This window comes from Staurois parvus, unplaced genomic scaffold (assembly GCF_062004578.1).
Source record: "Staurois parvus isolate SC_StPar_1 unplaced genomic scaffold, SC_StPar_1.0 ptg000274l, whole genome shotgun sequence".
In the NCBI taxonomy this organism is placed as follows: Eukaryota; Metazoa; Chordata; class Amphibia; order Anura; family Ranidae; genus Staurois; species Staurois parvus.
Window position 1 is genome coordinate 1,051,569 of NW_028318070.1, and position 18,432 is coordinate 1,070,000.

An 18,432-nucleotide genomic window follows, 5' to 3' on the forward strand; every position below is an offset into this window, starting at 1 on the left:
ACTTAGAGCCAGTGGGGGACAGATGCAACATTGGACCGATTCTGCATCCACCTAGGTAAGTATAATTTGGGGGGGGGGGAAAACACCATACTTCACTTTTAAGCCTTGTTAAACCACTAGAGCTCTGAGAAAAACCTAGAACTTCCTAGTATGGGGGAGCACCTGACTCTGTCTCCTGCCTGCTGTAGTACGTTTGAGAAGCTCTCTGGAATTTGACTGTACTAGGTTACAAAAAACTTTACCCACTTCTGCTCTAGAGCAATTTTTTCATTTTTACACACACAAAAATCTGCATTTTTGGCCATAAAATTACTTAAAACCTCCAATAACATTATATATTTTCTTGAAAGCGGAGGCATTGTAGAGTAAAATGATAGTTGAAATTTTTTATGTTGCACGATATTTGTGCAACTGTTTATCAAATGCATATACTCAGGAAAAATATAATTAAAATACATTTTAGTGCATACAAACACAATATTCCACATTCTTATAGTAGTCAGATTTTGGCCAATTCTGCTGCCTCGGTCGAACTTACCTCTGTGTGTTGATATTTTACTGGGCCTCATTACTCCTCCACTGGAACAGAACAATTCTCCTTGTTTTCTGAAGGTATGGCTAGATAATCAGTCCTGTGAAGGAAGGAAACAAATAAAAAAGCTAGGAACAGTATGAGCTGTAGCACCTTCCTGACATAATTCTATCAGCCTCTGCATTCTATTATTATCCCCTTCTTTCCTTTTTTCATGTCCGCCTTCAATAATGCACTAGAAAAGCATAGATGACTCTCCGGGTAAAATAAGTATTGAGCACATAACTATTTTTCTAGGTAAATATACTTCTAAAGGTGTTATTGACTTGAAATGTTCACCACATGTTAGTAACAATCCATGCAATCCATACATACAAAGAAACCAAAACAAAAAAGTTTAAAAATTACGTTATGTGTAATAAAATGAAATAACACAGGGTAAAAGTATTGAACACGTGAATGAAGGGAGGTGAAAAAAGGCGTGAAAAAAGGCATGAAAAGCCATGACACCAGCTGAAATCTATCAGTAATTTGAAAGCAATCCTGCTCCTTATCAGCTGGTTCAGTCTCAACTGATGGCCTACAACAAGGTGTCTCATTACAAAGGTGAAACATGATGCGTAAAAGCAAAGACCTCTCTCAAGACCTTTGCAACCTTATTGTTGCAAAACATTCTGATGGTTTCATAAGGATTTCTAAAATTCTGAAAGTTCCAGTGAGCACTGTTGGGGCCATGATCCAGAAGTGGAAAGAACATTATTCTGTACAATCTGATTGTACAATCTCCTTTTCATCTCCCATCAGCTATGTAGTGCAAGGGCCTGCCTGATTTGACACAAACTGAATGAATTGCTCAGGTCTGTCCTCCTATTCCATAGTTCTGGTACATCTAAAGGAAATTGTACAGAGGTTATACAATCAGATTGCAATCAGATACGGCCATCCTTATACAGGGACATAGGAGGGAGTGGATGGAGACACTCAGCTGTCAGGCCCCATTCACAGAGTGGAGAGTGGTGCATTTTTTATCGTGCTTTTTGGTGCATTTTTAGCACGTTCCTGAACCGCACAGCAAAGTGCACATTTTCTGTGCAGCTTGCCATGCACTTGGAAACACACAGATGTAAATGGAACCTCGTTGTTCTGTGTAAAAACACAAATTTCACTTTCAGGCCTCATTCACATTTAACGTAGTTGGAGTGCACTTTTTTTGGCAAGTTTTTCCAGTGACACACACAGAGCAGTCTGTTGATTTCCATGGGCTGCACTACACATGGCAAACTAGCTCATGGGACAATTTAGCGTGTTGCGGCTTGCATGTTTTTACTGTTTTGCAAAATTTGCTAAGTTGCTTTTTTTTTTTTTTTCAAGTGGCAATATGTGTGTTTGCTTCTGTGTTTGGTGTGCCGCTAACAATTAATGGCATTGAAAGCGCAACTAGTTAGTTTTAAGTGTATAAAGGTGGCCATACACTGTACAATCTGATTGTATAATCTTTGTGTGATCTCCTTTTAGATTTACCAAAACTATATAATTGGAGGACACACCTAATATAGCCAGTCAGGTAGGCCCTTGCACTGCATAGTTGATGGTAGATCTAAAGGAGATTGTACAATCATATTTTATAGTGTATGGTGCGCTTTACAGAACTCAAGACACACTTCTGTTTTCAATACTACAGTTTTATTTACATAGGCTGTTATCTGATCACTCAGCTTCTGCACATGAACAATCCATGACTGTGTATTTAGTGAGAACATTGATCAATGATTGTATTGGAAAAGTGTGCACCTGAGGAAGTGGGTGGTAGTGATCTGCTGGGACGGGGGAGGGCAGATGCAGGGTGTGTGCTAACGAGGACAGCTGGTGAACACCTTCCTGTGTCATGTCCTAAGGTCTGTCCAAGAAGTAATGGAGAAGTTTTTCTATACAGCCATCTGGACACTGAGGTAAGAGGTGTGTAGGATAAATAGAAAGCTTTTTTTTTTTTCTTTTTTTTTTGCAAAATGTTCTGCAAAATAAGAACATTAATGGTATATTGGTACATAGGGCTCTTGGAAATCAGGGGAAAATGTGAACTTAGCCTTTAAACCTTTTTAACTTTGTCTGGCCATGACAACTGACCGTTGCTATTAACCACTTGCCTACCGGGCACTTATACCCCCTTCTGTACCAGGCCAATTTTCAGCTTTCAGCGCTGTCGCCCTTTGACAATTGCACGGTTATGCAAGATTGTACCCATATGGAATTTTTATAATTTTTTTCTCACAAATAGAACTTTCTTTTGGTGGTATTTACTTGTCGCTGGGTGTTTTACTTTTTGCGCTATAAACAAAAAAAGTGCCAAAAATTTGAAAAAAAGTGTTTGTTTCTGTTATAAAATTTTGCAAACAGGTAATTTTTCTCCTTCACTGATGTGCGTTGATGAGGCAGCACTGATGGGCACGGATGGGCGGCACTGATAGGCAGCACTAATGAGGTGGCACTAACGATGGGTACTGATAGACAGCACTGATAGGTGGCACTGACTGGCATCACTGCTGGGCACTGACTGACGGCACTGCTAGGTATTGCCTGGTGGCACTGTTAGGCATTGACTGGTGCAACTGCTGGGCACTGACTGGCACAACTGCTGGGCACTGATTGGTGGCACTGACTGGCAGCACTGCTGGGCTGCACTGATGGGCACAGGTGGGCGGCACTGGTGGGCACAGGTGGGTGGGCACAGGTAGGTGGCACTTCTGGGTGGCACCGGTGGGCGGCACTGCTGGGCACCGATCATCAGGGCACTGATCATCAGTGCCCTGATCAGTGCCAATCCCTGCTCCAACAACTTCCGGTTCTCGGCAGTACTTTCCTCACGATCTGACAGCGTGAGGAAAGTGCAGCCGAGAACCGGCAATTGCATTTCCCTGTGATCAGCGTTTCATTGGACACGACTGATCACGTGGCAAAAGGCGGCTGTGTCCGTAGGACACAACGATCATGGAGATCGCCGGTGCGCGTTCTGGGAGGATGTCATATGATGCCCTCCCAGAACTGGCTGGCAGAAGTGTAGCCGTCATTCGGCTATCTGCTGTCGGCAACTGGTTAATACAACTTATAACTTGATAGCCTGATATCTGCTTCTCAGCTCAAACACCACTTTATTATTGTTTTCTAAGTTCAGGAAACCCTAAATTAAATGGATTTTTAAGGGAAATCTATAGTCACAGCATACACTTTCATTTTATAACTTCAGCATTGTAATAGCAATACAAACAGTAACTATTACTGACGATCCAATATGTTTACTCCAAAAAAATCCCCTTTCATGTTGTGTGCGCTGCTTGTCTGCTGGCCATCTCGTTCCACAGCTTCCTGGATTCTCTGCATACGTCTCCTCTGTTGTTTACTTACATTTTCAATACCTTGCTGCCTGCAGGCAGTGATTCCTGTGCAGACTCTGCCTCTTGAAACTCCTCCTCTCAGCACTTCTGTAGTTTAGAAGGCAGGCTTTGTGAACTGTGTGACACAGCAGTGCCTACTCACGTGGCATAGTGACTACGTTTTGCAACATTAAAGGAAGTAACTGGGTATCTTCACAAAGTAAGTTTACAAAGATCATTCAGATTAATAGGAGTAGGCCAGAAATATTCTAAATTAAATGTAAACATTAAAATATGATTTTAAATTGACTATAGATACTTTTAATTAACCGCCGTTTAGCAGAAATTACTTCTACAGGATGGCAGGTGCACAAAATCACATATATGTACATGATTTTGCAGTTCTGGGTAGGGGGCGCATGGCCTACCCACGCCGTCATTCACGGCGTGGGCTGTCAATCACCGGGTCCCGGCCAGTGATTCCCTGCCGTCACTCGGCGATCTCCAAGTATTACCAAAGGGGAGAGACCTGTGTATAAACACAGATCCCTCCCCTGTCAGCTCCTGTACACTGATTTGTATGGCTGCACATAGCAGTATGCTTACAGAGTAAAGCACGCAAACACACAGCAAACAGTAAAACAGCACACAACCCTATGATCACCCCAGATGTTAACCCCTTCCTGCTCAGTGCCATTAGTACAGTGTCAGTACTTTTTATTAGCACTGAATTGGTGTCACTGGGGATGTCGGTTCCACCCCACTGTCAGAATGCACGCCACAGTCCCGCTATAAGTCGCTGATTGCCGCCATTACTAGTAACAAAAAAAATTCCAGTATCTATACCATTTGTAAATGCTATAACGTTCACGTAAACCAATTAATTTGCACATATTGGGATTTTTTTTGTTAGCAAAGACATGTAGCAGAATACATTTTGGCCTAAATTTATGACTAAATTTGATTTAAATATTTTTTTTTGTACTGGACATGTTTAATAGCAAAAAGTCATAAATATTGTTTGTTTTTTTTCTCAAAATTGTCGGTATTTTTTGTTTATAGCGCAAAAAATAAAATGCACAGATGATTAAATATCACAGAAAGAAGGCTCTATTTGTGGGGGAAAAAAGGACATAAATTTAATTTGGGTGCAGCGTTGCAAGACCATGCAGTTGTCAAAGTAACAGCAGCGCTGTATTGCAAAAGATGGCCTGGTCAGGAAGGGGGGGAAATCCTCTGGAGTGACAACAATGTAATCTTTACCGCAGTGGTTTTTTGAGTGTGGCTTTAACCCTTTTCTCCTGTCATCTCTGCCTTGTATGTCAGATAAGAGATTGCGCCTAGATATCTTTTACTGCAGCTGATGGAGAGTTGGAAATGGGAGGTCTCAAAGTTCTACATATAGATCTAATTAGGCTAGGTGGATTGGCACATCAGGGAGGTGCAGCCCGTCACTTGCACAATAATGTGAGTGAACAGATACTGTATATGACCTCTCCGCAAAGAACACAGTAATTTTGTTCATACAGTGTAATGCAAGGTTGAAAAAAATTCTGCAAGCCAAAATTCCAGACATCCACCCCTGTAAACATGGAATGTGCTGCTCATTGACTTGTAGTGCAGTAAATACGTACAGTTAGGTCCATATATATTTGGCCACAGGCACAATTTTAGTTTTTTTTCAGGTATTTACCAAAACATTCAAGCTATAGTTCTATAATGGATATGGGCTGAAAGTGCGCACTCTCAGGTTTAATTTGAGGGTACATGCATCCAAATTGGAGGAAGGGTTTAGAAATTACAGCTCTTAAGAGTAGCCATCCCCCCTTTTGTCAAGGGACCAAAAGCAATTGGTCATTTGAATCAAAAGCTGTTTCATAGCCAGGTGTGGGCTACTCCATTATTTCTTCATCAATTAAGCAGGTAAAAGGTCTGGAGTTGAGTCTAAGTGGTATTTGCATTTGGAATCTATTGTTGTGAACCTACATCATGCATTCAGAGGAGCTGTCCATGCAAGTGAATCAGGCCATTGTAAGGCTTAAAAAATTAAACCAATCCGTCAGAGAGATCGCAGCAACATTAGGAGTGGCCAAATCAACCATGTGGTACATTCTGAGGAAAGAAGAACGCACTGGTGAGCTCAGCAATATAAAAAGGCATGGACGTCCACTGAAGACAACAGTGGTGGATGATCGCAGGATCCTCTCTATGGTAAAGAAAAACCCATTCACAACATCCAGACAAGTGAAAGACGCTCCCCAGGAGGTGGATGTATAATTGTCAAAGTCTACAATCGAGAAGACTTCACAAGAGCAAATACAGAGGATTCACCACAAGGTGCAAACCATTCCTGAGCCCGAAGAATAGAAAAGCCAGATTATACTTTGCTGAAAAACATCTAAAAAAGCCAGACCAGTTCTGAAAAAGCATTTTTTGGACGGGTGAAACTAAGATTAATCTGTACCAGAATGACGGGAAGAAAAAAGTGTGGAGAAAGTTTGGAACAGCTCATGATCCAATGTACACATCATCTGTAAAACATGGTTTAGGCAGTGTGATGGCATGGGCATTCATGGCTTCCAGTGGCACTGGGTCATTGGTGTTTACTGATGATGTGACAGAAGCCAAAAGCAGCCAGATGAATTCTGCAGTGTTTAGAGATATACTGTCAGCCCAGATTTAGCCAAATGCAGCAACGTTGATTGGACTGCGCTTCAAAGTACAAATGGACAATGATCCAAAACACACTGCAAAAGCAACCCAGGAGCATTTGAAGGAAAATAAGTGAAATATTCTGCAATGGCCGAGTCAATCACCTGATCTCAACCCAATTGAGCATGCATTTCACTTGCTGAAGGCAAAACTAGAGGCAGAAAGACCCACAAACAAAGAACAACTGAAGACAGCTGCAGTTCTAGCCTGGCAAAGCATCAGAAAGGAGGAAACCCAGTCTCTGTTAATGTCCATGAGTTCTAGACTTCAGGCAGTCATTGCCAGTAAAGGATTCTCAACAAAATATTACAAATGAACATTTTATTTATGATTATATTTGTGTCCAATTACATTTGAGCCCCTGAAAATGGAGGGATTTTGTATAAAAATGGTTGCAGTTTCTAAAATTTGTACTTGATATTTATGTTGAACCCCGTTTATGTTCAAAGCTGAAAGTCTGCACTTCACCTTTAATTTGGATTGTTTTGTTTTAATTTATTCTGGTGGCATACAGAGCCAGAAGTATGAAAATTGTGCCTGTGTCCAGATATATATGGACCTAGCTGTATTTGTCAACATGTTTGTCAATCCACCTAGTAATCTGCTACGCCTTTGACAAAGTTGGAAATGACGAAACGCGTCAGTGACGTCAGACGTACATCGGAAGTTGCATAGTGGCCATCTTGGATAAGGAAGAGCTCTACTGTTGGGATCTGCGAAAGGTGTTTCACAAGTGATCACATGGTGGAGTGACCAAGCACGGATTTGCTACACATTTTTGTGAGTGCGTTTCTCTTAGTATAGCTGTGTTTATACTGAGGATAATGCACTATGTGTGTTTTATTGAATTTTTTTTGAGCATAACAAGTAGAAGATGGATTAAGATTCACGTGTGGTTGAACATTGAATAAGAAGGAAGAGAATATCCTTCACATGATAGGGACATTTCACTGTATGGATGCTCTGAGAGACTTGTTTTGGTCTTTCTGGGTGGAAAGTGATGTCTTTGCATCTAGGGATTTATACATAGTGTGGTAAGTATAAGGCTACCAGTTGTTTAAATATTTAGTTTTCCCCCCCTGTCAGGTGTCTCGGGCACACTGCTCGGGATGGCTGAGTGTGAAGCTCCCTCCTCCCCCGCTCCCTAGTAATACACTCCCAGCACACAGTTAACCTTTTGATTGCCCCTCACATTAACCCCTTCCTGCCCAGTGTCAGTGTACAGTGTCAGTGCTGTTTTTTTTAGCACTGATCACTGTATTGGTGTGACTGGGGATGTTAGTGACACCAAGTCAGTTCCCCCCAGTGTCAGAATGCCCGCCGCAGTCCTGTTAAAAGTCACTGATCGCCGCCATTACTAGTAGGAAAAAAAATTCCTAGTATCTATACCGCCATTTGTAAATGCTATAACTTTCACGTAAACCAATTAACATACACTTATTGGGATTTTTTTTTCTAGCAAAGACATTTTTGGCCTAAATTTATGAAATGAAATTTATTTTTTTTATTTTTTATTTTATTTTCATAGCAAAAAGTCCAAAATATTGTTTTTTTTCCTAAAAATTGTGGGCCTTTTTTTGTTTATAGCGCAAAAAATAAAAAATGCACAGGTGATCAAATACCACCAAAAGAAAGCTGGAAAAAAAGGACGTAAATTTCACCTTGGTGCAGCGTTGCATGACCACGCAATCATCAGTTAAAGTGACGCAGCGTCGTAACGCACAAAATGGCCTGGTCAGGAAGGGAGGTAAATCCTCTAGAGGGCAAGTGGTTAAAGGCTTTTTTTTTTACTATCACTTTAAAGCGGAGCTCCACCCAAAAGGGAAAGTTCCACTTTAAGGATTGCTCCCCCGCTCCCCATTAAGGATTGGCACCTTTGGGGGGTGGGGGGGGTAGCGCGTACCCAAATTTGACAGTTACCTGGTCCCACTTCCAGTCCGATCGCCTACGCGACCAGAAGCGGTAGGTGTCCTTCCTCCCTCCCTCCCTCCTTGTAGCCTTTTGGGACATGTGACTGGTCCTGCAGTTTCTGGGACCTTTCATGAAGCGCAGCACTACTCGCGCATGCACAGTGGGTACCCGGCTGTGAAGCCACAAGCTGTCACAGCCGGGTGCCCACACTGAAGATGCCTGCTTCCTGGAATCCAGGACGGCCAGTGAAACGGGCTGCGGGACAAACACACTGAGGGACAGGTAAGTGGCTGTTTTTTTAAAAGTCAGCAGCTACAGTTTTTGTAGCTGCTGACTTTTATTTTTTGACAGATGAGTGGAACTCCACTTTTAAGGCAAAAGTTTTGGAGGTTAGTGTCAATACATAAAGACTCATAGTTCAGGGTGAGCTCCTATATTGCTAAATTAAATAACATAAATGTGTTATATGGAAAGATTGTCAAAGTCCCGGATAACATAAATCATGAAAATTACCCAAATCTTGCTTCTTTTTAAACCTGTAATGTTTCAGACCTGAAGCCTAGCAATGTCCTTGGTCATTGAGAGCTGTGATCTGTTGGTTACAGAGGGATTTGCACAGCTAATGCCATTTCTATTATAACATATTTCCTCCAGTTCAGGACATTTCCCTGAGTTTATCTGTTCTGTGTCCAATGCCTTCCATTTTAGGGAAAGTCCAAGATTACAGAAATGATAATTTTAGGGCTGCTTACTAATGGCCATGATTACCTAAGTAAGGGGAGCAACATAGCAGTGATTTTTGTGGGTACTATAGATCTGACCAACTACAGCACTGTATTACAGCACCCCCACTCTGGATGAAGGAGCACTGGGACACCTTTGGACAGCAGCATTGTCAGTCTGGGGGGAGGGGAGTGTTAAATATACTAGCAGATTTAGATACACTAACCAAGCCAAACTCCAGCTAATGCTTTTTAAGCAATTGCAGCAACAGTATAGCATACAAGTACCGCCGCACACTGTATTCGACTCCGGTGTGAAGTAAATAAAAGACAGGCTTCAGTTCAAATCCTCGCCCATCAGTCATGTTTCCCTCACATTGGGCTTAATTGTAGAGGCAGATACTGTGTGCTTGAAACGGCACCGAACTGTTACAGCAACTGTTTTGTTCCATTTGGGATAAAGGTCTTACATAATAACATAGATGATCATTGTAAGCACCCGTCAGTATTAAATGGTTTGTCTCAACCCTTTAACCGCTACATATGCAGGACAGCTTGTTCTGTTGAAAACAAATTTATCGGTAGGATAAAATGAAAGAGAGCCTAAAAAAACATAACTAATGAAGCTATCGCATTAAAGAATTGGCTAACTGCAATATCAGAAGTATTTGCTTTTGGGTTTAATTCTGTTTTAAGTCCCTGAACCCAAAAAACCGAACATACTTACACACTTTCCTGAGTCACTTCTTCAGCCTTAGAGATTTTTCTGTAACAGTAAACGATTTCTACCAAAAGCCACAAAGTGAGAAAGGCCAGAAGGATATACATCATGATCTCCGAGAGGACCGAGGTAAAATCTTCCCTGGCTGTGTGAATGGAAACAAGGTCTGTTTAGATAAAGTTCTTTTGGTTTGGTTTTTAATCTTTTATTATGTTTTTAGAACTAACAAAGTAGACTCATAAAGCTCCATCACCTATCTTTATATGTGTAATAAGACTTCCTACAAGTAAATAATAAGGATGTCACATTTTTGTAGTCGGATTTCTCAATTTTTACCTGTAAATGTTATATATATATATTCTACTTCAGGAGTTTCTGTATGCACAAGTGTCAGAATGCCAGGGATGAAAGGGTATTTCAAACTAAATTGCTAAGCACGTTTAAGCGTTTGTTGAAAAGTCCACTGCTCATCTGGCAATGGACATTCATATATTTACATGTTCTTACCAGGCTTGATTATCATTTATATGTTTTACTAATGGTTAGAGGACAATATTCAGTGCTTTTATGCTAATGTTGGGATCTTTATCAGGTTCACTTGGCAGAAACCACTTTGCAGAATGCTATTAGAACAATCCTTGCAATGTGTTGTTAGTGTTCTTGGATGGTTGTTCTGTGCAGTCTATAGAAAGACTGTCTCCAAACATTCTACAGTGCTTTTGGTCAAGATGATAAGGTGTTCCAAAATAACAGAAATTTAAAATTTCTTGTGATTTGTTTGTGCGGCTTGTTCAATTCCTAATTAATTATATAAATAATGTTTTAATTAAAGAAGTACAGGCAAAGCTGTTTTGCTCCAGTGAGCTCCGCTTTGAGCTTGTGCCATGATCACTACCCCAGGTTTCCTGTTTCTGGATGGCTCCTTTCTTGTGCAGCATTCTATGGAGCCACCCTACAAGCAGGGGCTAGAGCCAAGTTGTGTCTACCTGCACTGTGTGCATCAATAGAAACACATAGCCCTGGGATGGCAAGGCAGTCCCCTGTTCCCTCCACCCTCTCATTCAAGCTAGCAGACTGACTCCAGATTGTACTATCCACTAGTGACAGGAAGTTCAGGGAAGCAGCAATGCGACAGCAGGAGCCAGCCACATTGAAAATTATAAACTGCAAGGGGTGGAGTAAGAATTTTAACAAATAGTTATTTGTGTGTTTAGTGGGTTAAGGTAAAAAAAAAACTCTAAGGGTTTAATACTGTTTTACCTTTTATAGATAATAAAGAACACTAAAGCATATTAAAAAAAAAAAAAAGGGTATCTGTAATTTTTTCCTAGGAAGCTTTTTATTTCAAACCTGGCCTAGCAGCAAGAATGTAGCTCACACACTTTTCTTTCCTTTATTTTTTTGTTAAAAAATATATATATATATATAATATATAAATATATATTTTATCATATATACAGTATTGCAGGTGAGACGTAAAGAGCTATGAACAGCATAAGCATGTTATACTTGAAGGTAAATTGTTGCGCGGGAGAAGGCAACGACAATTGATTTCAGTGTTGGTCTCTTCTCCGTGAAAGCCCCAGCATGAGTTCTTGCTGAATGGTTTTGTTTCCATGGATAGGTTAGTGAAGATTAGCTTTCTGCAATGTCATAATTGAATTCACTGCCACCTACTCTTCCTACAAACCTGACTATTCAGTGTGTGCAGCTGCTGCCAACAGTGGTTTAGCCTGCAGGAAACCACCATTATGACAGAAATAGATCATTGTGTCAGAAGTTCTTCTCCCATCTTTGATAAAACGACAGAAATGACAGCTACAGAAATCAGCCTGGTTTCCAAAAACCTTATCACTGTGATAGATTGGCTATCAGTGTATCCTTGGTTCACCGTCCGTGTCAAATCATTTTTAGCTGTCCCTCAGACCATACACAAGGATATGCAGCCAATCTCAAATGACAAAAAAGAGTAACCCCCCTATAACAGGATATTACTTTCTCCATGCTGTACTGTAGGAATGGTGGCATTTGGATGGGGAGCTGGATTGGATTTCCGCCAGATGTATTGTTTAGTGTTGAGGCCAAATAATTCAATTTTAACCTCATCTGACCAGGGGCGGACTGACAACTCATGGGGTCCCCGGGCAATAGGGGATCATGGGGCCCGTGTCCCTGCCCACACTCAAAGCACACTCATATCCCCCCTTATGTATTATACATGGAGATCATATCCCCCCTTATGTATTATACATGGAGATCATATCCCCCTTATGTATTATACATGGAGATCATATCCCCCCTTATGTATTATACATGGAGATCATATCCCCCCTTATGTATTATACATGGAGATCATATCCCCCTTATGTATTATACATGGAGATCATATCCCCCTTATGTATTATACATGGAGATCAAATCCCCCTTATGTATTATACATGGAGATCAAATCCCCCTTATGTATTATACATGGAGATCATATCCCCCCCTTATGTATTATACATGGAGATCATATCCCCCCTTATGTATTATACATGGAGATCATATCCCCCCTTATGTATTATACATGGAGATCATATCCCCCTTATGTATTATACATGGTGATCATATCCCCCCTTATGTATTATACATGGAGATCATATCCCCCTCTTATGTATTATACATGGAGATTATATACCCCCCTTATGTATTATACATGGAGATTATATACCCCCCTTATGTATTACACATGGAGATCATATACCCCCCTTATGTATTATACATGGAGATCATATCCCCCCTTATGTATTATTCATGGTGATCATATCCCCCCTTAATCTCCTCTTCTCAAGAGAGAATAAATTCAGTTCCTCTAATCTTTCCTCATAGCTGATCTCCTCCATTCCTCGTATCAGTTTGGTTGCCCTTCTCTGTACTTTCTCCAGTTCCCCAATCCAGGGAGAGTGTGTTGTACCAAATACATTCAACTTCTTAATAATAGACTTCACTGTGCTTCTAGGCATTGATGAAGCCTTTGAAATGTTTTTTTATCCTTTTCCTGACTTTTACCTGTCCACAACTTTATCATGGAGATCTTTTGAAAGTGCCTTGACACCCATAGTTGATTGTTTGCTTCATCTGCAGTACCAGGGACTGAAATGCTCCAGAAAAGCTCTTTTCATGCTGAGCTAATCAAAATAACCACAGCTGATCAGAACTGAAAGTCAGATAGCTTTGTGGGGCATTGAGAAGGTGATTCACTGCACCTGATTGATTATACAAGTCATTTTTTTTGGGGGGGGGGTGATCTTTCCCAACTCGGGGATTCTGTTTTTGAAATTTTTTTTCCTGACATGTTGGGTATATATTACTTGGATGTTATAGGTTGCACTGAATAAATACAACTGGATAAACCAAAAACTGCCTGTCTTTATTTTAGGCTGAAAAGCAACAAAATGGGATTATTTTAAAGGGGGTGATTCTTTTCTATACCCACTCTACACATGGCTACCTGCAATGCCCATCTAGGAAGTGCCTTGTGAGCAACTATGGCCAGTTTACATTGAAAGCTCCTGCAAGTGCAACAGACTGATGCTGAGAGCAGGCGCAGTTCCTTTCCGTAGTCTATCAGCATAGCACTGTGAGAAAGAGGAGAAGCTTTGTGTGACATGCTGCAGCTCTGGCCAGGCTACCAGTGGATTATGTTTGAGGCTGTTACAGGTACATTTTTCTTTTTGAACATGAGTGAATTATTTTAATTTCTACATCTAAATAAAGTGATTATTTGTGCTAGTCTGTGCGCTTATCTCTAAAAGTCACCCTGTGTTATTTTCTTCTCTTGATAGGTGGAAAAGATGCATTGTGACTCTTCATCCTTGCTAGAGAAGAAAAGTGTAAACAAAGAAGTGTGTGTAAGAAAAAAAAATGAATACATAAATAAAGATAAAATTGATAGATTAGAGTTTAGGTTAGGTCAGTGACAGAGTTAGGGAGAAAGGTTGTGGTGTATTTTATGTAGGATTTTTCAATTTTGTATCAGTGTCAGGTGGGTTGATTTACTAAAACTGGAGCGTGCAAATCTGGTGCACAAAATCTCTACACAGCAACCAATCAGCCTCCAGATTTTATTGTCAAAGCTTAACTGAACAAGCTGAAGTTAGAAATTGGTTACCATCAGTAGCGTAACTAGAACCTTCAGGGCCCCAGTGGAAGAAAGCATGTGGGGCCCCCTTGATCCCCAGCCAGGCTCCTTCCCTCAGAGCCCAGTGGCAGAACGCCAGAGCCTGGTCATACGTGCGACCATTGTGACCCTGGTAGTTCCACCACTGGTGTTCGTAGTTTTTTTTTTTTTTGCTATTTTTATTTTTACTTTTTTTTTTTTTTAATATTTTTTAAATTCTATAAAGGGTAAGGTAAGTGAGCGCAAACTAGCGGGATAAGCAGCTAACATACAGGGTAATCCTCAGTACCTTAAATGTGAAATATATCAAATGGGGTATGCAGCGCTAGAAGTAAATATCAAACCAAGAGAATGTCACCATATACAGTAACAATAATATCGGACATGAATTGTTCATATGGTGTATCTGGAAGGCAAATGGATATGATTCTATGTTGTTCCAAATCCAACTCGATAGAATGGAAAAATAGTGCGGTTACGCGCTTACCACAAATACATACAGTATAGGCATTGTATGTAAATCCTCAGCAACAAGGCATCATGGTCTGGTCAGCAGCATGAGCAGCATGTGGTCACATCAAGATATCAGGGTCTGGTCAGCAGCATGAGTAGTATCTGGTTACCATAGCGGGCATTCAGGTATGGTGGTGCACACCTTTTTAGGGGTCCTTTCAGACTCACCAGTAGGTCCAACGTTGTCCAGGCATCCAATGATTCCTTATTCCAGATCACCACCTTGCAAAGCTCATTAAAAATGAGCCAGGAGGCAAGAAGGTATCAATGGTGAAATACGTTTATTCAAAGTAAAATAAGCAGATAAAAGGAAGGAACTCGCATCAGCATAAACCGATATATCCAGGTCTCACACATAGGTTCCCTGGTGGCTAGTGGTTCCATCGGCATAAAGGACATGCATCCAGGTCTGTTTTAATTTTTTAATTTATGTTTTACAATTTTTTTCGGAGCTCCGTTGGGGGGGGGGGCTTTGGTGAAATATCAGCAGTCTAAACAGATCTCTAATATCCCACCTTTGGGACAGAGAAAGGAGATTGAGGATACAGCCCCCAATCTCCTTCTTTGCATCCTCAGCTGCCCAGAATGAATGAATAGGAATGGCTCTGTACAGAGCTTCCTGCCTATTCATAAATGGAAGTATAGTAAACACCGCTTACTATGCCTCAGTTATGAATAGACTGAGTCAGTGATCGTACCGATCACTGACTGTCCATTCAGAAAAGGATGGATCCTGTAAATGATACATTTATCGGCCTCTTCCTCACTCCATCCTGACAGATCTCCCACGGCAGATAGGGAAGGGGGGAGGCACAGCGGGACCTGACAGCATGGTTGGGCAGAGAGTAGGGGGGCTGAGGAGTATGGGGGGGGCAGCAGAGAGAAGCTGGATAGGAGAGGTGGGGGTAGATGCATATAGAGGAATCGATCTGTGTGTTCCTCTTGCAGTTGCTGAATGCCTGCGGAAGGGAGAGGAGAAGCAGGCATTCAGCGGCTGCAGGAGGAGCATAGAGAGATTAGTTTCTCTATTTACAGCCACCCCTGTTGCTCCTCCTTTCCAAGGGCACAGGGGGGCTGCATAGTCCCCCTGCAGCATGGGGACTGGGTCGCAATTGCGACCTTTGTAAGTACGCCCCTGGCTACTATGCACAGCTGCACCAGATTTTGCACTCCAGTTTTAGTAAATCAACCCCTCGAGTGTTTAAGGTAGGATAAAAAAAGCAAAATGGGTGTTGTTTCTAGGCCCTACTATGGGTACAAACAAAAAATAATATACACATATGTGGTATCAATGCAAATGTTATGAGCAGAATTTATTTCGGGTTGTTCTTTTGTGGTAGGTTATGGAAATCCCAAAATATATACAACTAAATCTCAAAAAAAGAAAAAAAATATTTTAATATTTTGTGCTCGTTTTTCCATAATAATAATAAAATCAGGAGGTATTGATACCATTTATGGCCAAATGAAAGCCCAATTAGTCCTTAAAGTGGTTGTAAAGGCACAAGGTTTTTACCTTCATGCATTCTCTATGTATGAAGGCAAAAAACCTGTGTACAGCAGCTCCCCCAGCCCCCTCAATACTTACCTGTGCCCCATCGAGATCCACTGATGTGCATGACAGCCTGGACTGTCCCAGGTCTCTGCCTCCTTATTGCCTGAGACAACAAGCGGGAGCCATTTGCTCCCACTGCTGTCAATCACAGCCAGTCAGCCAATGAAGAGAGCAAGAGGGTGGGGCCAACCCACGGCTCCTTGTGTGAATGGACACACGGAGCAGTGGGTGCCACCATAGCAAGCTGCTTGCTCTGGGGACAACCTACAGGAGGGAGGGGCCAGGAGAGCCTGCGGGGGGACCTGAGAAGAGGAAGATCCAGGCTGCTCTGTGCAAAACCACTGCACACAGCAGGTAAATATAGACATGTTTGTTATCCTACATCATGAAGGGGTTAAAGGAAAAGTAATTTTTTATTTAACATTGCTGATTATAGTCAGCTAAAGGTAAAAATGACCCTATGTACTATGCAGGATTCCTGAAAGTAAGGTGGAATTAGGGCTCCTTCATGGCAACACCAGTATACAAGGATCTCGTGCATCTCTTACCTACTGCATTGACAGTGAGGCTGATTTCTAAGCTGCTCTGTGTGGAGTGCTGATGGGCCTCATAACGCAATGTACGGTTCACCTGACAGACAAACTTCCCAGAATCGGTGACTGTCACATTATGTAATATGATGGAGACATCCTGCAGATCCTTGCTCCCAATCCATTGGAGGCGACCATTAAACTGGCTTTTAGGTTTAATGTGCTTTCCTTCAAACAATTCGTAGATCTAGAGAGAGGCAAGGCTTGATTATTAGTAGAGAGAAACGATATTCATCAACATATACACCACATAGGTCTTTGCTTGCTTTTTTATTTTGACAAATTATTTACAAGCTAATTTCCCATCTAATTAACTTCTACACTACATTCTGTGAAATTCAGTATGTTTATTTTCTTCAGCCCATGCAATCCTCGTCTACTTAGTTCTGTTTCCCTCAAACAAGGAGCATTTCTATTTAGAAAAAAAGGTGTACCTAAAGAGATGGTAATACAAATAATCTCTAAACAGAAAAATATGACATTGCTAAGAGCAACACCTTTCCTTTTTAAGAAACTGATTTGGGAACGAAGGCTAATGTATGGAAAGCTGAAGAAAAGAGAGCTTATTTTGCCCTAAGAACCAATGAGATACTAGATTTCAGTGTCTATTCTGCAATACAAATGTGTGGATGGACAGATGCGGCTTGCTTTCAGGTGCATTCTGCTTGCATTTGAGATCAGAAGCTTCTGAGATCATTCACAGATCACTGAAAGGTGCATCTCACCTGCATCTGACCACCTTCTCACCTGCATCTGACCTCCTCCTCCCCTGGATCTGACCTCACTTGGATCTGATGACCTCCTCACCTGCATCTGACCTCACTTGCATCTCACCTCCCCTGCAACTGACCTCCTTCTCCCCTGCATCTGATCTTCTCTTCACCTGCATCTGACCTCCTCCTCCCCTGCATCTGACCTCCCCTGCATCTGACCTCCTTCTCCCCTGCATCTGACCTCCTTCTCCCCTGCATCTGACCTCCTTCTCCCCTGCATCTGACCTCCTTCTCCCCTGCATCTGACCTCCTCCCTTGCATCTGACCTCCTTCTCCCTTGCATCTGACCTCCTTCTCCCTTGCATCTGACCTCCTTTTCACCTTCATCTGACCTTTTCACCTTCATCTGACCTCCTCCTCCCCTGCAACTGACCTCCTTCTCCCCTGCATCTGACCTCCTTCTCCCCTGCAACTGGCAACCTTCTCACCTCCAACTGACCACCTTCTCACCTGCAACTGATGATCTCACTTGCATCTGACCTCCTCCTTACCTGCATCAACCTGTTTTAAGCTGCTTTTGCTTCTTATTGACTTGTATTGGGAGAGACACAAATAAAACCTTGTCAACATAAGCCTTTAATGTGGTTGGAGTGAGCAACAAAGACACGTTTCCTTCCTCACATTTAAAAACCAGCCTAATGTGCCTCTGTAACGTTCTTTCTGAAATTATGGATATATTCTAATGAATATTGGATTGCACTAAGATTCTTCCCCACAACTTCATATAAAAGTACTTCTAAAGAGCCTAGCATTACACCTCTATGCAACATCACAGACCTGAAAAGACCTTTTCAAACCAAGCATCATAAATCTCAAATACACAGGTCAAAGTGACAAAAGTATAGAAAGAATACAAAATACATACAAGCGATCGGT

At 41.6% G+C, this 18,432-nt stretch overlaps 1 protein-coding gene across 2 annotated transcripts in view; it reads right to left on the bottom strand.

The window, feature by feature from the left end:
* The window catches only part of SCN3B (sodium voltage-gated channel beta subunit 3), a 43,178-nt gene that overhangs the window by 4,330 nt on the left and 20,416 nt on the right, over positions 1-18,432 (bottom strand). For both annotated transcript variants that reach the window (XM_089681640.1, XM_089681639.1), the window contains exons 2-5: positions 18,422-18,432; positions 16,742-16,970; positions 9,973-10,111; positions 539-632 (exon numbers count right to left, since the gene is read on the bottom strand). The exon at positions 18,422-18,432 is cut by the window's right edge and continues 159 nt beyond it. In XM_089681640.1, the coding sequence (XP_089537766.1) occupies positions 569-632; positions 9,973-10,111; positions 16,742-16,970; positions 18,422-18,432 (443 nt within the window). In that variant the 3' untranslated portion in view covers positions 539-568. The remainder of the gene's footprint in view (positions 1-538; positions 633-9,972; positions 10,112-16,741; positions 16,971-18,421) is intronic.